Below are 22,623 nucleotides of genomic sequence, written 5' to 3'. Positions count from 1 at the left end.
ATTGGAGTCTGCAAGCCGGTAACACAGTCCATTGTGCCACATCTTGTCAAATGCTTTCTCTATATCAAAGAAAACTGCCAGGGTAAGTTCTTTTTTCTTGAAGTTCCGAAGGATGTCCTCTGACAGTCTTAGAATGTTATCGGTGGTTGATCTTGTTTTCCTGAAGCCAGCTTGGTGGATTCCAAGGAGGCCCATTTCCTCAGTGTGGCCGCTTAGTCTTTGGGTGAGTACTCTCTCAAACAGCTTCCCGACATGACTGAGGAGGCTGATTGGTCTATAACTTGTGACGTTGTATGGGTCTTTGCCAGGTTTGCGGATCATTGTAACAACTGCAGATTTCCAAGGTAGGGGAAAGTAGCCTTCCATGAGACATGCTGTGAAGAGGTTAGAAAGGAGGTGCAGGTATTCATCAGGTGCTTGTTTGATGAGTGTGCTGTCAATGTTGTCTTCCCCTGGTGCTTTGTTTTTTGTTTTTTTCAGGTGAGTCTTGATTTCTTCAATGCTAACAGAGCGGGTGAGAGGATGGTCTACTGGTGTCGGATTTGGAGTGTACACTGTTTTCTGTATTTCTCTGTCGACGATGGTTTTCCAGTCTTTGTCAAAGAGAGGATCGTCGGGACAGGAATGAACATTTTGTAGGTGGTTTCTGAATAATATTGCTTTTGTTTCGTTGTCTTCGATGAGTTGGTTTTGAGACTTCAGCACAGGTATGATATTATTGGTTTTGTCTCCGTTAATTGTTTTGATTTTTTGCCAGAAGGTCCGAGGGTTGGTGTCTGCATCTAGCTGGTAATAAAAGGCAGTCCACTGTTTCTGTTTGTGAAGGGTGAGTTGGTGTCTGATGTGATTCTGCAACCGATTAACTTCTGTTTTCAGGTTGGGTGCTCTTGTTCTGATAAAGTCTCTCCGGATCTTTCTTTTCTGCTTGATGAGGCTGAGGATATGTGGTGGGAGTTGTTGTTGTGGTGGTCTGATGGTGGTAAGTGAGATGGTCTCTTTCCGGGCCTGGATGAGGATAGTCCCTATTCTCTCAGCCAGCTGGTCCAAATCCGTGGGGTTCTGTGTTATTGCAATATTTGTTATCTTGCCTGTAATGCATTTTCTGTATTTTTCCCAGTCTGCTTTCTTGTAGTTGTATCTTTGTTTTTCGGGTGCTTGTTGGAGTTGGAGAGAGAAGGAGGCAAGGACAGGTAGGTGGTCACTTCCCACGTCATGGCTGACGGAAAAGCTAAGGAGTTTAGCAGCCAAGTCCGGGGAGCAGAGGACAAGATCAAGGATGTCTGCCGTGGAGTTTGATGAATGGATGTGTGTGGGCTCGTTGGTGTTGAGGATGGCCAGGTTTGTGCTGTCGAGGATATCCCTTAATACTCTTCCCGAGTGGTTTGTAGTATTACAGTTGAAGTCGGTGTGCTTGGCATTGAAATCTCCCATTATGATGGTGTGGCCGTTGTTGTCTGCAAGGGCAGCGATCAGTTTTTCGGAGGGTGTTGTTGCGGGTGGACAGTATATGGTTGCTACCAGAAGAGTTGTTTGTGCATTTAGGAGTATTTTTGCTGCAGTGTACTCATTGTTGTTGAGTTCTTCTTTGGTGAGGTTGAAAACGGCTTCAGAGTACTCGATTCCTTCCTTTAAAAGCAGTGCCACACCCCCTCTGCATCCCTCTAGTCGATCCTTCCTTAGGATGTTAAAACCAGGAATACGGAATCTTGTATTAGTACTTAGAAAGGTTTCGTTGATAGAGGCAATGCTGGTTTGCTTTTCTAGAAGCAGTTGCTTCAGCTCCTGCTTGTTTCTCCTTAAACCTCTGATGTTGATATGTAGAACATTTGTTGGAGTAGCCATTTGATTTGCAGTGTAGTTAGGGCTGTAGAAGGCGACTCAAAGTTAAGTGGGGCCGTCTCTGTGTTTCCTTATGCTGTCCATAACTCTTTTTACCATTTCTTCGTCTCTGCATATTCCTTTCAGATCCTCCTGCAGGTGAATGGTGTTGGTGAGAGGCTGAGAGCCGGAGAGGCTTGGTGTTGTGAGATGGTTGGTAGTGGCTGCGCTGATGGTGGTAGTAGCCCTGGTGGCCTTGGTGGTGGTGAGGGCTAGATAGGTGGGGCATTGTCTGGAGACCGATGAGTGGGCACCACCACAGTTGGCACAGCTGGCATCTTTTTTCTCTTTTAGGCACTCTTTATGGTGGTGGTTTTCAGCACATCGCAGACATTTGACCTGGTTTTTGCAGTCGATGGATATGTGGTTGAATTCTTGACATTTGTAGCACTGTTTAATGCTGGTGGGGGGTGGCCGTGCTTTTTCCACCCTGAAGTGGAAGTAGTTCATGTAGAACCCCTCTAGCAGTAGGCCAGGCGCGTCGTCCGGGTTGCTGAGGTGAATACGGATGAAAGTAGTCGGTTGCTGTGTGGCTCGGCTGACGATCCTGTATACTTTAGTGGTTGTAATGCGCTGCCTCTCCAACTCCTGCTGGATTTCGTCGCTGGTGGTTTCTATTTGGATGCCCTTGATGATTAGCTGTTTAGTGAGTTTGTTGTCTTGGGTGGTTTGGTTACCTCTCTGTGCCAACCTACACTTTATTGTTGCCCCATTGAAGGCCCCTGTGGGCCAGGGGGAGAGGAGGGAGTTCATGGAGTGGATATCCTTGACAAATACAAGGATTCCACCTCTTCTCATCTGGATGAGCTTTTGCAGTTGGATATTAGGTTTATTGCGTAGGATTTCTTTGTAGATGTCTTTGTTTGAGGGAGGTGGGAGGGCATCACTGTTCAAGAAGTCAATTACCACAGGAGACAGTTTATGCTCGTCACTTGTGAGACTGGGGGTCGGCAGGGCCTTAAGCCCTATGGGGCTCCGCTCCACTCATAGAACTGGAGTTACACTCCGGTAACTATCGTTCTACATCGTGGAGCTCCGCCCCATAGGGGAGCTCTGCTCCTAGTGGTTTAAGGCGGAGCGAAACGCTCCCAAAATGTACTCCCTGCCGAGCCAAAAAACTTCCCACTTAAGAAAAGGTCAGCTCAGCAATGGCTGCGACCAAATCCCACTGTACTGCAATTTATAGTGAACCACACTAAATTACCATGTACTGTGTCTTTGATCTAATCCGCTCACTCAGTCTAAAGGCAAAGCCAATGACTAGTGAGCAGATCATAGAATATGAGTCATACTAACTGCACCACAGATAGATGAACTCAACTCTATTGATATACAGATTGGTCTAATAGTACTGTAATACCCATTACAGAACTATATCCCTAATCCCTCTGCCCAACACAGTCATAGACTGGTGGGCAAGATTTAACACATGACTCAACTGTGCCATTCGGCCAGGAGTCATGTCCTGCAGTCCTTCTAATAAAGGAGAAAATACGGACCTGATGGAAACCCTGTCCATTAATCCAGTGTTTTCCCGCCTTAATTCTAGCCTTCACCTCAGCAAAACTGAGTACAGGCTGAACCAGTTTAGAAGACATGCTCACTGCTTCCTCAGTGTAACCCGCCACACTCAATGCATAGGCAGAGCCAATGATTCGTGGGCAGACGATAGAATTTAGGCCAACTATTCTGCCTCAGCAGATAGATGATGCCTCAATATTCTCTCAACTTTAGTGACCGGTCTAATAGTCAGGTAACACTAGGTTACAGTACTATTTCCCAGCACAATGACACACTGGTGGCAGTCTAGACATTCCCTGTTGTATTGACAGTGTCAAACAAAGGTCATGTTACACGTGTATGTCTCTCTCTCTTCTGTCAAAAAAGGAGCGGACCTAATGGGAACACATCTCATTAGTCCTGCAACCTTTCTTAACTCAAGTTCTGCCCTCAACTACGCTGAGTACAGAACGAGCTAGAGAGTTAGACGACACGTCCAACAGGTAGAATCGGATAAAAGGAGACGGTGACGACCACGACGCCGCTGCACAAATATCCTCTACCCCGGTTCCTCTGAAAAGTGCCGTAGATGCCGCTACTCCACGAGTGGAGTGGGCTCTTACGCCATGAGGCATTGGTCGCCCTGCCGCCTCATAAGCCATCTCAATGCCTTCGCAAAGCCAATGAGATAGCCGCTGTTTTGAAAGTGGTCTACCCAGTGCGTTAGCACCGTGACACACAAACAACTGAGGTGATAACCTAATCATCGCCGTGCGCTGCACGTAGCACGCCAAGGCGCGCACCGGGCACAGGCGATGAAGTCTCTCCTCTCTCAGCTCCTCATGAGGAGGGGGGGAGAAAGCCCATAGCTCAACAGTCTGCGACCTGTATGAGCTCTTAATAACCTTCGGCGTGAATGCCGGGTTAGGACGTAACACCGCTCTGCTCAAGTCGCCGTTTATGGCAAGGCAGTCGGGTCTCGTCGAAAGAGCACACAAATCACTGACACGCTTGGCTGTAGTCAAGGCAAGCAACAGTGCCGTCTTCAGAGACAACATCTTGAGGGGAATTTGATTCAATGGTTCGAACGGCGTCTCACAGAGCGCCTCGAGTACCAACGTTAAATCCCACTGTGGTAGCGTGGCTCTAGCCACTGGCCTAAGCCGCCGCGTCCCCAATAGAAACCGTTTCACTAGAGGGTGACTGAAAACAGTGTCTCTGTCAAACCCCTCATGACAAGCTGAAATCGCTGCCGCGAACACCTTAATGGTGGCGGGTGAGCGCTGCTTGTCAAACATGAACTGTAGGAAAGAGAGCACACTCTCAACCTGACAGCACACGGGGTCCACATTCTCTGTGGCGCACCATTGTGAAAACATTTTCCATCTACTGGCATAAGTCCTGTATGTGGAACTGGCACGTGAGCCCTGTATGGTTCTGATTACCGAATCAGATAACCCACGGCGCTCTAACCTGTCCCTCTCAGGAGCCAGACCTTCAGTGGCTGGCCGATTAGAGGCAAATGCTCTATCATGCCTGCCGCCTGAGACATCGCGTCCTGTCGATGTGGAATTGGCCAAGATTGCGCAATCGACATTTGAATCATCTCCGCGTACCACGGAGCCCCTGGGCGGTCGGGGGCTATCAATATGATTGACAGCCCTCCTGTTCTCACACGGGCTAGCAGTGGGAGAATGCAGGACAGCGGTGGAAATGCGTACAGGAGAACCTCCGGCCACTGGTGCGCAAAAGCGTCTATCCCTAGTGGCGGTTCGTCCTGGGCTCGTAGAGAAAACCATAGGGGACATTGCGCGTTCACACGTGACGCGAACAGGTCCACCTCGGCTCTCCCGAACCGTTCCCATATTTGGAGAACAACATCGGGGTGCAGTCGCCACTCGTCGTCTCGGGGACCCCCTCGAGACATGAGGTCTGCTCCGATATTCTGACAGCCTGGAATGTGCGCTGCTGTCAACGAGCGAAGGTGCTCGTGAGCCCACAGCCACAATTCCTCCGCCAACCGGTGGAGTGCAGGAGACCTGACTCCCCCTTGGCGATTTATATAGGCTACTGTCGTTCTGTTGTCTGACCAAACCAGCACGTCGTGTCCCCGTAGGGTGGACATGAAGTGGGTCAGAACCAGTAGAACCGTTTCCAATTCCAGGAGGTTGATGTGACGTCCCGATTGGGACCACACACCTCCGACTGCCCGAGCCTGACATGTCCCTCCCCATCCAGTCAGACAAGCGTCTGTGTACACTGGAATGTAGGATGACACCCTGCCTATTGTGACCCCTTGTGCCATTACGCACGGGTCTCTCCAATAGTCCAGGTCCGCTCTGAGCGAGAGGGGAACTGTCAACAACCGACGTTCTACATCGTGGAGCTCCGCCCCATAGGGGAGCTCTGCTCCTAGTGGTTTACCCTGCTGCCTAGGCAGCGAATAGCCTGAGAAAAAAATGATGCACGCACCTGCAGCCAATAGGAGTACAGGTGTCCCTATATAAGGGGACGCTTCCCCTCAATCAGCCTCCCATTATCTTCAGCGACAGGACTGGACTGAAGAAGCCTTGAAGAGAAGAGAAGAATCTCAGGACGAACCCGTCGTCGATATCCTGTTGTAGACGTCGTCCTTCAATGAGCACTTTTCCACCCCCAAAAGCTCTTTTAAGAGCTCAGTGTCGCTGCTCCACTATGGCGGCTTTGGACCAGCACGAACTTTGTTTTGTGTGTTTAGGTGCAAAGCACGCTAGGGGCGGCCTCACAAATCCTCCGGAATGCGCAAGCTGTTCACTCCTTTCTTTAAAGGAGAGGAAACAGCGATGGGCATTCTTCAATGAGGATTTCCCTCTCGAGGACGTGTTGTCTATGATGGCCTCAGACTCTGAGGCGTCACATGATGACAGCGCCTCTAGAGAGGATGAGGATGTTGGGAAGTGTCTGGATTATTCTCCGAATAAATCCAGTCTACCGACCGAGGCTGAAAATAACCCCCTCCCTAGGGAGAGAGAGGTGATTTTCTCATCCTTAGGCGAGGATGAGACGGGCTCTGAATTTTCAGCAGCCCCCTCCTACGCAGTAGCCTCTCTGCGCTCTGATTTTACAGGGCTCATTGAGCGGGCTGCGAGCAGGCTGGAAATTACACTGCCCCCCATTCCCTCCGTTTCGGAAGTTGATTTAATGGTGGGCGGCCCCTATTCCAGACCAAGACGGGCAGCGGTACTTTTGGCACCGACCATGCCCTCGCTCGCCAAGTATGTGGAGGGTGCATGGGAAACGCCTTTGACGGCCAGAGCGCCGGTGAAGGCGTATATTCCATTCACTAACGTTGACAGACAACGGCCTCAAGAGATCCCTAAGCTCGAGGCCGCCCTAGCGGCGTACCTCGTGCCAGGTTCGAGCTCTTGGCCGTCTGCCAAGAGACCCACTTTACCAACGACTAAGGACCGTCTCACAGCACAGCTGGCTGAGAAGTCCTTTGTTCTTAGTACACAGGCTGTAGCAGCAGCGAATAATATTGCCCTCTTGGCAGCCTCTCTATCCCGTCTGACCACGGGTAGAGAGGGGCTGTCGGGAGAGGAGATGGAGGAAGCGTCGAAGATTTCCGGCGCCATTCTCCATCTCACACAGGCATCGGCTGTATGTGCGGGGAGATCTATGGCCACTTCGGTGGTAATGGAACGACACCTCTGGCTGTCTTTGACGGCTATGAAGGAGACCGACAAAGCCGCCCTATTGAACGCCCCCATCTCTGACAGCGGTCTCTTTGGAGCCGCCGTCACTGATGCGACGGCGCATTTTGGGAAGCTTGAGGAGGAGAGAAAGCAGCTGGCTAGACACCTGCCTTTGGCGGGAAGCTCTAGAACAGCTACGAAAGATCCCCATCGCTCCACCGTATCCAGTAGACCAGGGTCTACGGCCAGACGGAGAGCCCGTCGAGCAGCCGCACCTGGAGTACCTAGAGCGGGCCCAGCCCCTCCGGCAGCACCAGAGAAGGCGGCGGTGAAACCGACGAGAGAGACCCCGTTTATTTCGTCGCCCTGGCAGCCGAGAGGCAGTCAGAAGAGGCGACGGCCATGACGGGACGAGGGGGAGAGGACGGGAGAGAGCGCTGCACTTCTTGTGAGGGCGCCCACTGTTCACCCCCCACCCCTGCAAAGGGATGGAGGAGTTGTGTCTGTGTTTAATAAAGAATGTGTTCCATCTGACTTTGTCACAAGAGAACCTCTTTTCCAAAACAAAACTGAGACCGCTCAGATTCCTCCTCGCTCTATCTCTCTCTCTTCCTCTCACCACTTTGTGTGTAGCTCAGCCCATTGCGGAGCTGAGTACACACAGAGGGACGTGAGTGGGAATGGAAAGGGGAAAGCAAGACGGACGCTCGTAATGAGCCGTCATGCTATACCTCATAAAAACCCAACACTACACACTCTGAGGAGTGAAGTAGAAAGGAGTTTTAATAGCAGCCTGTGTACACAACCCCATAGTGGGCCGTTGAAACAGTCGCTATTGGGAGACGGCGCACTAATTCAGGCCAACGCCTCAATTAGTGTAGCGCAGACCCGTGCTGAGTTCACGGAGGGCTGGAACCACAAGGTTACATGCATAACCGAAGTGTCGGCGCCCCCGATTCTCACAGAACGCGCTAGTGTTCCCTCCCCCTTTCATAGGGGGCCCACCTTGGGCTGTCCCACCACTTCAGTGTTGGGAGACAGCGGCGGCTTGGGCCATAGAGGAATACAGGTCCTTCCTACTGTCTGTACCACAGCTTCGCGCTCTCCCGCTCTCAGAGCACTTTTGGGAGTGGCAGCGAAGCTGCACCCTCTCCTCCTGGCTAAGTCGGACGCTGGAGAAGGGTTATGCCATTCAATTCCATCAAACTCCACCCCCGTTCTCGGGTGTGGTGGAGACGGTGATGAAGACGCCAGAGAAAGTAGCCGCTCTTGTGAAAGAGATTACGGAACTTTTGGCGAAGGAGGCGGTCACAGTAGTTCCCCAGGAGCAAAGGAACAGCGGGCTATATTCGCCCTATTTCCTAGTGCCAAAAAAGACGGGGGGGGTGAGGCCGATTTTGGATTTACGCACTCTCAACGAGAGCGTAGCCAAACGGCCTTTCCGAATGCTCACGACAAAACGTCTACTGGAATGTATTCACAACAGAGATTTTTGTGTAAGCATAGATCTAAAGGACGCATACTTTCATGTGCCGGTACTTCCGCGTCACAGGAAGTTTCTGCGTTTCGCCTTTCAAGGGGTGGCGTACGAGTATGCGAGAATGCCATTCGGGTACTCCCTGGCACCTCGCACGTTTTCCAAATGTGTGGAGGCGGCATTGGAGCCGTTGCGCCGTCAGGGGATAAGGCTATTAGCCTACCTAGACGACCTACTGGTTTTGGCCCCGTCAGCAGAGCTGGCGATCACACACACGACACAGACAGTGATTCACCTCACGCGTCTGGGGTTCGCTGTGAATTGGAAAAAGAGTGCGCCTTGGCCCAGTCAGCAGATTGTCTATCTGGGATTACAGATAGACACTGTGAATATGAGGGCGCGAATTTCGGATCCTCGGCGGGCTGCCTTGTTGTTAGCCCTGAGAAGGTTTTATCCGAATCACATGGTGACGGCGCATTCCGTCATGACACTTTTGGGTCTCATGTCGTCTGCCCACTCCGTGGTTCCGCTGGGACTTTTGCACATGCGCAAAACACAGCGATGGTTTGCTCAACTACGACTGGACCCAGTGAGGCACCGTCGTCGGTTGTTGACAGTTCCCCTCTCGCTCAGAGCGGACCTGGACTATTGGAGAGACCCGTGCGTAATGGCACAAGGGGTCACAATAGGCAGGGTGTCATCCTACATTCCAGTGTACACAGACGCTTGTCTGACTGGATGGGGAGGGACATGTCAGGCTCGGGCAGTCGGAGGTGTGTGGTCCCAATCGGGACGTCACATCAACCTCCTGGAATTGGAAACGGTTCTACTGGTTCTGACCCACTTCATGTCCACCCTACGGGGACACGACGTGCTGGTTTGGTCAGACAACAGAACGACAGTAGCCTATATAAATCGCCAAGGGGGAGTCAGGTCTCCTGCACTCCACCGGTTGGCGGAGGAATTGTGGCTGTGGGCTCACGAGCACCTTCGCTCGTTGACAGCAGCGCACATTCCAGGCTGTCAGAATATCGGAGCAGACCTCATGTCTCGAGGGGGTCCCCGAGACGACGAGTGGCGACTGCACCCCGATGTTGTTCTCCAAATATGGGAACGGTTCGGGAGAGCCGAGGTGGACCTGTTCGCGTCACGTGTGAACGCGCAATGTCCCCTATGGTTTTCTCTACGAGCCCAGGACGAACCGCCACTAGGGATAGACGCTTTTGCGCACCAGTGGCCGGAGGTTCTCCTGTACGCATTTCCACCGCTGTCCTGCATTCTCCCACTGCTAGCCCGTGTGAGAACAGGAGGGCTGTCAATCATATTGATAGCCCCCGACCGCCCAGGGGCTCCGTGGTACGCGGAGATGATTCAAATGTCGATTGCGCAATCTTGGCCAATTCCACATCGACAGGACGCGATGTCTCAGGCGGCAGGCATGATAGAGCATTTGCCTCTAATCGGCCAGCCACTGAAGGTCTGGCTCCTGAGAGGGACAGGTTAGAGCGCCGTGGGTTATCTGATTCGGTAATCAGAACCATACAGGGCTCACGTGCCAGTTCCACATACAGGACTTATGCCAGTAGATGGAAAATGTTTTCACAATGGTGCGCCACAGAGAATGTGGACCCCGTGTGCTGTCAGGTTGAGAGTGTGCTCTCTTTCCTACAGTTCATGTTTGACAAGCAGCGCTCACCCGCCACCATTAAGGTGTTCGCGGCAGCGATTTCAGCTTGTCATGAGGGGTTTGACAGAGACACTGTTTTCAGTCACCCTCTAGTGAAACGGTTTCTATTGGGGACGCGGCGGCTTAGGCCAGTGGCTAGAGCCACGCTACCACAGTGGGATTTAACGTTGGTACTCGAGGCGCTCTGTGAGACGCCGTTCGAACCATTGAATCAAATTCCCCTCAAGATGTTGTCTCTGAAGACGGCACTGTTGCTTGCCTTGACTACAGCCAAGCGTGTCAGTGATTTGTGTGCTCTTTCGACGAGACCCGACTGCCTTGCCATAAACGGCGACTTGAGCAGAGCGGTGTTACGTCCTAACCCGGCATTCACGCCGAAGGTTATTAAGAGCTCATACAGGTCGCAGACTGTTGAGCTATGGGCTTTCTCCCCCCCTCCTCATGAGGAGCTGAGAGAGGAGAGACTTCATCGCCTGTGCCCGGTGCGCGCCTTGGCGTGCTACGTGCAGCGCACGGCGATGATTAGGTTATCACCTCAGTTGTTTGTGTGTCACGGTGCTAACGCACTGGGTAGACCACTTTCAAAACAGCGGCTATCTCATTGGCTTTGCGAAGGCATTGAGATGGCTTATGAGGCGGCAGGGCGACCAATGCCTCATGGCGTAAGAGCCCACTCCACTCGTGGAGTAGCGGCATCTACGGCACTTTTCAGAGGAACCGGGGTAGAGGATATTTGTGCAGCGGCGTCGTGGTCGTCACCGTCTCCTTTTATCCGATTCTACCTGTTGGACGTGTCGTCTAACTCTCTAGCTCGTTCTGTACTCAGCGTAGTTGAGGGCAGAACTTGAGTTAAGAAAGGTTGCAGGAATAATGAGATGTGTTCCCATTAGGTCCGCTCCTTTTTTGACAGAAGAGAGAGAGACATACACGTGTAACATGACCTTTGTTTGACACTGTCAATACAACAGGGAATGTCTAGACTGCCACCAGTGTGTCATTGTGCTGGGAAATAGTACTGTAACCTAGTGTTACCTGACTATTAGACCGGTCACTAAAGTTGAGAGAATATTGAGGCATCATCTATCTGCTAAGGCAGAATAGTTGGCCTAAATTCTATCGTCTGCCCACGAATCATTGGCTCTGCCTATGCATTGAGTGTGGCGGGTTACACTGAGGAAGCAGTGAGCATGTCTTCTAAACTGGTTCAGCCTGTACTCAGTTTTGCTGAGGTGAAGGCTAGAATTAAGGCGGGAAAACACTGGATTAATGGACAGGGTTTCCATCAGGTCCGTATTTTCTCCTTTATTAGAAGGACTGCAGGACATGACTCCTGGCCGAATGGCACAGTTGAGTCATGTGTTAAATCTTGCCCACCAGTCTATGACTGTGTTGGGCAGAGGGATTAGGGATATAGTTCTGTAATGGGTATTACAGTACTATTAGACCAATCTGTATATCAATAGAGTTGAGTTCATCTATCTGTGGTGCAGTTAGTATGACTCATATTCTATGATCTGCTCACTAGTCATTGGCTTTGCCTTTAGACTGAGTGAGCGGATTAGATCAAAGACACAGTACATGGTAATTTAGTGTGGTTCACTATAAATTGCAGTACAGTGGGATTTGGTCGCAGCCATTGCTGAGCTGACCTTTTCTTAAGTGGGAAGTTTTTTGGCTCGGCAGGGAGTACATTTTGGGAGCGTTTCGCTCCGCCTTAAACCACTAGGAGCAGAGCTCCCCTATGGGGCGGAGCTCCACGATGTAGAACGATAGTTACCGGAGTGTAACTCCAGTTCTATGAGTGGAGCGGAGCCCCATAGGGCTTAAGGCCCTGCCGACCCCCAATCTCGCTGAAGATAATTTTTCGGGAGGCTGATTGAGGGGAAGCGTCCCCTTATATAGGGACACCTGTACTCCTATTGGCTGCAGGTGCGTGCATCATTTTTTTTCTCAGGCTATTCGCTGCCTAGGCAGCGGGGTAAACCACTAGGAGCAGAGCTCCCCTATGGGGCTCCGCTCCACTCATAGAACTGGAGTTACACTCCGGTAACTATCGATTTGATTTGTCACAAATTCGGAGGGAAACAGAGTAGCCTAGCCCTTCTCACTCAGCTGCCTGCGGGTGGGTGGGTGAGGGCGGGCTTAGGGCTGACTGTCTGTGTGTCCCTCACTCCAATTGGATAAGGCCACACCGGCCCGGTGGCCAATCGGTGCCTCTTGTGGCGAGGTATAAATAAGGCTCTCGAGGTGGCTAGCGGCTCATTCAGACTTTCTGTGACATCCTAAAAGCTAGCAATATGAGCGGAAGAGGCAAAACCGGAGGCAAGGCCAGGGCGAAGGCAAAGACACGTTCATCCCGTGCCGGACTCCAGTTCCCCGTGGGCCGTGTGCACAGGCTGCTGCGCAAAGGCAACTACGCCGAGCGTGTGGGCGCTGGCGCACCAGTGTACCTGGCCGCAGTGCTCGAGTACCTGACTGCTGAGATCCTGGAGTTGGCCGGCAACGCTGCCCGTGACAACAAGAAGACCCGTATCATCCCCCGTCACCTGCAGCTGGCCGTCCGTAACGACGAGGAGCTGAACAAACTGCTTGGCGGCGTGACCATCGCTCAGGGTGGTGTGCTACCCAACATCCAGGCAGTGCTGCTCCCCAAGAAGACTGAGAAGGCCGTCAAAGCCAAGTAAACTCGCTACTGCGGCTGCCACTTGACTACTTAACCCCCAAAGGCTCTTTTAAGAGCCAACCACCTAGCTCAGCAAAAGCGCAAAGTGTCCTTTTATATGCCACATACACGGCACCGTATCAAGTGCCCACATGAGGCGTTGAATGAACAATAACACCTACTAGGCGACTCTCAAGTTTGCACGGTGACTATGATATTAATGCGCGTAATATTAACGCGCGTAAAGTGTCGGCCCTAACAAAAGAGCCAAGCGCGCGAGGGTGGGGGTTGCATTTTGGGGCGGCAGGGAGAGGCCCAGCCTCCCGTCCAATGGGCGCCGGAGGCGGCCTCCGCAACGGGCCAATCAGAGTGGTGCGTAGAAGGTGTCCAATCAGCAGACGCCGCTGCCGGCTTTATAAACTTCACATAGGCATTTGGAGGCTATACTCCGAAAGTACTATACTGTGAAAGAAGGAATCTAGCTAGCGCCATGGCCAGAACCAAGCAAACCGCTCGCAAATCCACCGGTGGTAAAGCACCCAGGAAGCAGCTCGCCACCAAGGCTGCGCGCAAGAGCGCCCCGGCCACCGGCGGCGTGAAGAAGCCTCACCGTTACAGGCCCGGCACCGTGGCTCTGCGAGAGATCCGTCGTTACCAGAAGTCCACTGAGCTGCTGATCCGTAAACTGCCCTTCCAGCGCCTGGTGAGAGAAATTGCCCAGGACTTCAAGACCGACCTGCGCTTCCAGAGTTCCGCCGTGATGGCCCTGCAGGAGGCTAGCGAGGCTTACCTGGTCGGCCTGTTCGAGGACACCAACCTGTGCGCCATCCACGCCAAGAGGGTGACCATCATGCCCAAGGACATCCAGCTGGCCCGTCGTATTCGCGGAGAGCGCGCTTAAACGATGACCTGATCTCCAAAATCCCCCAAAGGCTCTTTTAAGAGCCACCTCCATATTTTCGTCAAAAAGGCACAATTGTTCCATTTTCCCACCATGTATGTTGTCGACGTACAGACCGTGGTTCGATTCCAGGCTGTATCACAGCCGGCCGTGAGTGCAAATAAGCGCTGGTTCTTAACATCGAAAGAAAAGCGACGTATTGCACGTGTTACTTTGCGTAATTGTAGCTGCGATATGATCTGCTAAACAGAGAGTGATGTATGTATGTATGCCTAGAATCAAAAGGTTTTACAAAGGAGGGGAAAATACACTAGCAGTAATGACATAGGGCAAAGAGTGGCAAAATTGGTCACTACGTAGCTACGAAAAACATTAGCATGCCACCAGACTTTGATATAAGTCCCGTATTGCAGTGCTACTGAGAGACTCGTGCAGAGGGGAAAACTTTACCGTGGAGCACGGAGGCCATCTAGTGGTTAAACGCGGCAAGTGCCAACATCGTAGTGGTATTTGATCTTCAGGCCAGCGTTTCCCAAACTCGGTCCTCGGGTCCCCAAGTGGTACTTTTTCGAATCCAATAGCTGTTGGAATGTAACATGCTAGAGTGTGTCAATGACTTAGTGAAAAACCCCATTCCCTCTTTGCTGTGCCATGTGACCGTTGAAAATAAACACAAAAACATGTGCACCCCATAATCCATGCGACTGACTAAGGTATTGACCCAACAATGATATCTCTGACTAATCCTATTACATACCCATTGTTCCTCCTTTAGACTACATCAGTGATCCCTTGAGAGAAAAGCTATCGGGACAGCAGGAATGAAAAGATGTAATCATCAAGGGCTTGCAAAACAGCTGTTACGAAACAGGACACAAGCAGCTGCAATGATTAGTCCTATTATTAGTTGACCAATTCCATAATTGCAATCACCAGTGCTGCATAGACTTCATAAGGAAGTAAATGGCTCAGAAGTGCATAGATTAGAAGTCGACTTCTGAAGTGAGATGTAGTCTTCATGTGTGCTTTGTTTCGAATGTATGTCAATGTTGAGTGCACCGATGTAGAGCATACTTGAATGAGTCTATTTGTTAGTTGGTTTTTGTGGTTGTTGGCCTGACACATCCTTTTTTTTTTTTTTACAGTGTAGCAAAATCACCTACGCGCAAGAAGATTTGCTCCGGAATCGAAACAAATGATAAGAAGACCCAGTAAAGGCCCTAAATACAGTTAAATGCCGAAATCACACAGCTAAAGTGATAGGCCTATAAAGCACCCGGCGAATACAAAAGAACGCAGGTCAAAAGAGGTGGGAAAACGACATTACCCGTTGAATGCAAAGGCATCAATCCAAAGGGATAATCTACTATAGTCAGACGCATGGCACAAGCAAAAAGTGGAGGCGAACCTTTGGCCAAATCAGGAAGCAGACAGGACATCTCTGCGCATGCGTTGCTGTATCCAGCACTCACGAGACAGGTAATAGCGGAGCTCCGTGGTGCTGAAAAGGACATTTGCCAAGGCCTATTTCCCGTTGGAGTGATTTGTGACATGCTATAGGCACAGTTCAGTACAGCCCTCATCCAACATTGGTGACAGAATCGGCCACGTTTTTTCCCTCATTTGACACTTGAGAAACATACATTCACATAACGTTGTGTTCCATATCTGCAGGAGACAAAGCAGCAGAAAATGTGCAAGTGAATATGATTTAAGAGCAGTCAAATGTGACGTACAGTTACTTTTTCACCTAACCTATTCTGTGATTCATCTACAAATACACGCTTCACATTTCAAGACATGCGCATAAACGATGACCTGATCTCCAAAATCCCCCAAAGACCTCCATATTTCCGTCAAAAAGGCCCACTTGTTCCATTTCCCACCATGTATGTTGTTGACTAACACGTCGCGTTCCCTGCTCTCGAGTCACTACAGACCGTGGTTCGATTCCAGGCTGTATCACAACCGGCCGTGATTGCAAATAAGAGTTGGTTCTTAACTGACGTGACTAGTTAAATAAAGGTGACATCGAAAGAAAAGCGACGTATTGCACGTTTGCCTTTGCGTAATTGTAGCTGCGATATGATCTGCTAAAGAGAGAGTGATGTGACCACATGTGTGTATGTATGTATGCCTAGAGTAGAAGAGTGAAAGGTTTTTACAAAGGAGGGGAAAATACACTTGCAGTAATGAGTGATAGTAATGTCATAGGGCAAAGAGTCGCAAAAATGGTCACTACGTAGCTAACAAAAAAATAGCATGCCAGCAGACTTTGATGAAAGTCCCGTATTGCAGTGCTGCTGAGAGACTCGTGCAGAGGGGAAAACTTTACAGTGGAGCACGGAGGCCATCTAGTGGTTAAACGCGGCTACTGCCAACTTGTGAGCACATCGTAGTGGTATTTGATCTTCAGGCCAGCGTTTCCCAAACTCGGTCCTCGGGTCCCCAAGTGGTACTTTTTCGAATCCAATAGCTGTTGGAATGTAACATGCTAGAGTGCGTCAATGACTTAGTGAACATCCCCATTCAAAAAAAATCAAAAACATGTGCACTCCATAACTCATGCGACTGACTAAGGTATTGAGGCAAAAATGATATCTCTGACTAATCCTATTACATACCCATTGTTCCTCCTTTGTTAATTGAGAGAAAAGCTATCGGGACAGCAGGAATGAAAAGATGTAATCATCAAGGGCTTGCAAAACAGCTGTTACGAAACAGGACACAAGCAGCTGCAATGATTAGTCCTATTATTAATTGACCAATTACAGAATTGCAATCACCAGCGCTGCATTGCTGCATAGACTTGATAAGGAAGTAAATGCCTCAGAAGTGCATAATATTCGATGATCATATGCATAGATTAGAAGTCGACTTCTGAAGTGAGATTTAGACTTCGTGTGTTCTTTTGAGTGCACCGATGTAGACCATACTTGAATGAGTGTATTTGTTAGTTGTTTTTTGTTTGTTTGTTGGGCTGCCACTATCTACTAGGCTGCCACATCCTTTTCTTTTTTTTTTACAGTGTAGCTAAATCACCTAGGCGAAAGAAGATTTGCTCAGGAATCGAAACCCCTTGACAGCTTCACCAAATGATAAGACCCAGTAAAGGCCCTAAATACAGGCTGCCAGTTAAATGCAGAATTCACACAGCTAAAGTGATGGGCCTATAAAGCACCCGGCGAATACAAATAACGTAGATCAAAAGAGGTGGTAAAACGACATAACCCGTTGAATGCAAAGGGATAATGTACTATAGTCAGACGAATGGCACAGGCTAAAAGTGGAGGCGAACCTTTGGGCAAAATCAGAAGCAAACAGGAAATCTCTGCGCATGCGTTGCTGTATTCAACACGTTTGAATGGACAGACAGCGCGCCTCTGCTGCATCTTCACTCACCACACAGGTAATAGCGGAGCTCCGTGGTGCTGGAAAGGACAGCGCCTCTGGCCATTTGCCAAGGCCAATTTCCCGTTGGAGGGATGTGTGACATGCTATAGGCACAGTTCAGTACACCCCTCATCCAACAGACCCCCTCCTGTAATTGGTCACAGAATCATCCAGTTGATTCCGGCCACGTTCTTTCCCTGGTCACTGCAACAAAACCTTTGTCGGGGTGCATTGGTGTAAGACGTAGTCCTGGAGAAAAAGTTGTACCTATAGGCTATATGATATAATGGCACTGTGGACCTTTTTTTTGCAGCTGCCTACAGATAAAGAGTGCACTAGGCTAGAGAGAAAAGTAGCAATCCGTTTTTAATAAAGCGGTACTATGTAACTTACCCTCATTTGACAGTTGAGAAACATACATCCACGTGACGTTGTGTTCCAAATCTGCAGGAGACAAAGCAGCAGAACATGTGCAAGTGAATATGATTTAAGAGCAGTCAAATGAAGTCATAGTGACGTACAGGTTACTTTTTCACCTAACCTATTCTGTGATTGATCTACAAATACACGCTTCACATTTCAAGACACGCTCTTCTAAAGTCATTGTTTTCCACAATGCAATGCTCACGTGACCTAGGAGAACATGTTCTATTTAATATCTTCCAATCTATATTTGGAGGTGCTCTACATGAACATGTGTTTGAAACTTTTAGGAACCTCTGCCTATTTGATGATCTGATTGTAGTTAGTGTTTATTTGGACCACATACTTGTGCAAATTGCATCAGGTTGAGGGATAAATGCTCTCTCTGTGTGCCATTGTCAGTAGCACTTCTGATCCAGCAGGTGGTGCAAAGATCCCTTCTCTATGTGGCTTGAATGATGAGCAGACTGAATGAATTGAAAGGCAGTGTTGGCAACATGACTTCTGGTCAATGCCTCCCTATCTATATGTGTTGACCTATTCCTTTGAGCTCCTAAATGAAGCATAGGGTGTCAACATTGCATCTCGCCTGAATCATGTCTTCACTTCCTGTCTTGCAACGTGGTGAGGTGTGTGTTTGTGTTACAAATCACTGGGCACTTGATCAATGGAACACCAGTCACTTGCATCATGCGGAGCTCGTGTCATACGGATATACAGTATTCTATCGTTAGGTATGTTAGTCTATGCCGGTGTGACATTGCTCGTCCAGATGTTGATGTATTGTCATTCCATCCCTTTTCTTAGATTTGGGTGTATTGTGTGGAATCCTGGGACATGGTTAGATCTTACTTGTTTGACGTGACTGTGCTGTTGGAGCTAGTAACACAAGCATTTCCGTACACCCGCAATAACACGAGCTAAACATGTGTATGTGGCAAATAGATTTGGATCGAATGGGTAATTACAATAGATTGTATGTCGGTAGGAGTTTTCCTCAGTGTGTGTCCCCCTTCCATTTCCCCTTGATGTCCCCGTCAGTTACGCTGCGGCCGACTTACATTTACATTTACATTTAAGTCATTTAGCAGACGCTCTTATCCAGAGCTACGTCAGTATGCTGCGGGGGCGACTTACTACCGAGTCACTGTGGTCAAGTGAAACTCCTAGCATATAGGGTGTGGTAACAGGCCCTGTGTTATTTGTAGTTGTACTCTACATGTGAAGTATCTGCACTGTTGATAATAGGGAAATGCAAGCAGTTGAAGGGAACAAGGGACAGAGTCTAACCTGCTGTTGAACACAAGGGCCCGAGCATGTCCGCGGACAGAGTACGGTTCACTCCCAGTCCTATGATGTTGCTCTGTAGGTGAGCTTTTCAGCATCCAATTCCTGGCAGCCTTCTCCCTGGTTGAATTGTGAATGTGAGTGAGGGGAGAATGTTTGGCTTCGGTATCCAAGGTGTTTGAGAATGTTGAGGACCAGTGTTCCGAGGGCCTGACTGTGACATCATAAAGCGGAATGCAGTTAGTGTGCCGTTTGAGGGATTCCAATTCAGTCCGGTGCGGTCTTCCAGACAGTGTGTGTGCTCTCTGTGCGATGACTTGTAAGTCGGTCGTGCGTACACGGAGTACAAGTACGACGGGAAGTGACATTTAGGGTAAGCCTAACCCTTCTTCTAAGCTACATTTATGCCTTTACTAGACTATGGGGATATTTGATATACGAATGCTTCCGCTCAGTGTTTGAGATCAATTGACACTCTTTACCATGGCACTTTGAGATGTATTTTAAACTGCAAAAACCCTTACGCCCCACTGCACTTTGTATACCAGGGTTGGCTGGCCTTCTGGTATACTTTTATCGACAAAGCCATTTAGGCTTTACTACCTTTTTATTTGGCCATTTTTATTGTTCAGAAATGTGGTGGGTACTCTCTTCGTTCGCTGGACTTTAACCTGCTAACTGTTCCAAATGTCTGAACCGAATTTGGTATAAGGTCTTTTATGTCCTCTGCGCCATCGTCTTGGAACAGCTTACAAAATCATTTTCAACTGGAAGAACTTGTCCCGATTGGTGTTTATCAATCACCGATGAAGGATTTTGAGGCTGATTCCCTGACCTGCTGTATTTGATTTTGATATACTCTTGTGAATTCAATGGTTCTTACTAGATGACTTGTAGTTTTTCATGTTGTCTGTCTGTAATTTTTGTAATGACTCGGTGCTGCCTAACTTGGCCAGGACGCTCTTGAAAAAGAGATTTTAATATCTATGAGGCCTGGTTCCTGGTTAAATAAAGCTTAAAAAAATTAACTGACCCTGTTTCTCCTAACCTGCTATGACAAAGTGACTTTGTGACACTAGCTGTATCCCACCTATTTGAAAGCTTGTCAGTCCTTCTCCTAAAAGGCAACCTCTGTTCCTTGATGTACTAAACCGAGGCCCGGCAGCCAGTAAGTACAAGTAAGAGACAATTATGGCAACAATAAGTAGTAAGATGAAAGCTATTCACATTTGAGATGTGAATAAACGGCACCGATTGATCAATTGCCAGTATGTGTCCTTTTGAAATGACCTGTTGAGACGGGCCCTCCTTCTGCGGCGTTCATTTGACGCTACATCTGAGGCCATCTGACGGCCATAGTGCTATCTGGCCTATAAATGATCCACTCATTCCATAATAAGACGCTTTGTTATTGGTTTGTGAACACAAGTACAATACAATATTTGCACACCTCTGTATGAATAGGAAAACTATCCCTTCATTGTGTGTGCGTGTGTGTGTTTTGGGTGGGTGTCTGAGGAATGTTTTACTGCCGTTTCACCTTACAGAGGTATCACCACCCTTCCCATCGGCACCTCGGGTCCTCTTGGCTCCCTGACCGTCAGGCCGGATCCTGTGTAGGGAAGAAAAAAAAAGAAGATTGATGTTATATTACATGGCCTTCAATAGCAAAATGACTGATGAGGTGACACTATGAGCCCCTTTGGCTTTATGGCATTCCATGTGCATTTGTTTCCCCGTGGTCTATACGTTCCCCGTTTGGATTTGACGGTGTCTCAATTATGGCATGAAGGTTTGTTGTGTTAGTACTTGTTATTACGTGTGTGGAAGAGTCACCTTCGTTTGTCCTTTCGGTTTGATGCTGTTTCGCGATAGAGCTCTGAGGGTGCGGAAGCTCAAGGTGTTGTGTACGTGCCTCTCACAGCAGGCTTGGGTGGGGATCAGAGCGAATCTCAAAGGAGGCTCCCACTCTGTGGAGGAACAGAGTCCTGCGCTCTGTATTGGAGGGATCGAAGCTCCCCCTCACATCAGCAGCGCGGCGGCAAGCTCTGAGGTAGATAGAGTCTCACGGAAGACCCCCTTCGGTTGAACAGTCCTCTCCGCGTATGAAACGTAGAGGTCTGGAGGATCAGGGTTAAGGCGGGAGGTCCTCTGGTCATCGGAGTAACCAGGAAACTTCCCCGTTAAGGCGGCGACTTCAAGTGTCGTACCAGGACCTCTTGAAAAGCGGGTGCTGTTCGATGACCTTGGTCAAACGATCTACTGCTCTGTAGCTCTTGTACAAGACGAGAGTACTAGGGAGATATATAGTTACAGGAATATAGTTAGAGAGATAGTCAACCATACGCCATGAGTGGGTCCTCTGAGCCACACAGAGATGAGCTACTGGCAAGGGAGCCTGAGACAACAGACTGTGTCTGGAAGAGGATGACCTGAGAACAAAAGCAATGTTGGCAATGTCTAGATACTGTCAGGAACAATGGGTGAGAACAATGGTAGGCGGCACATGTCTCGAGGCGAGTGTATGAACTGGTCTGCTGAGCGGAGACGCCGGCTGTGGCAAGTCGTACTCTATATCACTGCTGAAGAAGAAGCTACGTCTCATGACATCAGTGTGGTTGTGAGTGCCATGACCAACAAGGCAGCGGGCACCCTGATGGAATCCTGCTCGCTGGACCGATTCTAACATTCCACAAATGATGGGTTCAAAAAGGAACTGTTGAACGACAAGCTGTCGCTCGAAGACTTTACGCGGCTGTACTGCAATTATACTGGAACGTGATGTCTCGTTTCAATACACTGCACCAGTCCGACTTGCCCCCTGAGCGGAACGAGGTGTCGCACGAACATCGTGTAGACAACTGAGCCCGAATCGTGTGCGGTGTGTAGTAAAATGTTCAGCAGCTGAGGGTGGCTAAGAACCAGGGGACCTGGCCCCCTGGAGGACGCCCCTCCGTTCCTGGGGTGAACGTTCTGATCATAGACAGTACGGCCTGCTGAACGTGGAGCTGCTGGAGAGGATGCTGTGCTGCCTTGCTCTCTTCTAACGGAACCGGAAAGGGTCCTTTGATAATCTTCTCGGCAGCGTCTCGCAATTGCAGCCTGTGGGATCTAATCTGCGCATTTGGGAAACGGAGCGGTTCGAAGGGCTCCTCTCGTCTTCGACTCCGCTCTTTGTCAACAGGCGGCAGTTCAAGGACCCGGTTACGCTTGAGGCTTGACGTACCTTCAGTTCACAACGGTCCACGGAAGAGTCGCGCGCATTTTCAGGAGCCGTGTCTGTCAGCGAGCTAGACCTTATGGATCCCGAATACGAACCAGACAAGCTGGCGATCTTCCACCAGATGAGACAGCAGATGGCATACACGACGAGATACATGAACAAGGCGAAAGACAATGCCCGTGTGGGGAGCGTGTTCAGCGTCAGCGGTTCGTGGCCTGTCTGTGTCCTCTCTCGGCTCTGTCGCTATTTTTTGGTACGTCCGATCTTTGCTGTCTCAGTGCAGCGAGCTCACTACTCACCCCCTCTGTAGGAGCAGGGATCTGCTCCTGCGGGACTTGTGTGACCACACGGTGGTGCTCAGGGTATGAGTGTGTCAGTGTGGACGAGAGAATGCGCTTCACGTTGATACGCGGTGAGAGCCGAGCTAGGACACTATTCGACTGGAGGAGCGGAGGCGGTGGTGGGTGGAGCATGGGATCCTCGGGTCTTGCGTCTATATTAGCTCGAGTTTTGTGTTC

General features: G+C 49.6%; 1 protein-coding gene and 1 pseudogene across 1 annotated transcript; one reads left to right on the top strand and one right to left on the bottom strand.

The window, feature by feature from the left end:
- Nucleotides 1-22,623, bottom strand: part of LOC120017941 — a 75,689-nt pseudogene that overhangs the window by 35,220 nt on the left and 17,846 nt on the right.
- Nucleotides 12,514-12,900, top strand: LOC120017981 (histone H2A). Its single transcript, XM_038960945.1, has one exon. The coding sequence runs from the start codon at nt 12,514-12,516 to the stop codon at nt 12,898-12,900; it is 387 nt and encodes a 128-aa protein (XP_038816873.1).

Source organism: Salvelinus namaycush, chromosome 2 (assembly GCF_016432855.1).
Source record: "Salvelinus namaycush isolate Seneca chromosome 2, SaNama_1.0, whole genome shotgun sequence".
In the NCBI taxonomy this organism is placed as follows: Eukaryota; Metazoa; Chordata; class Actinopteri; order Salmoniformes; family Salmonidae; genus Salvelinus; species Salvelinus namaycush.
This window is presented reverse-complemented; position numbering and strand designations above follow the sequence as displayed.

What these genes read in the sequence shown, in the direction of transcription:
- LOC120017981 (XM_038960945.1), top strand. Translation starts at nt 12,514, where the DNA reads ATGAGCGGAAGAGGCAAAACCGGAGGCAAGGCCAGGGCGAAGGCAAAG.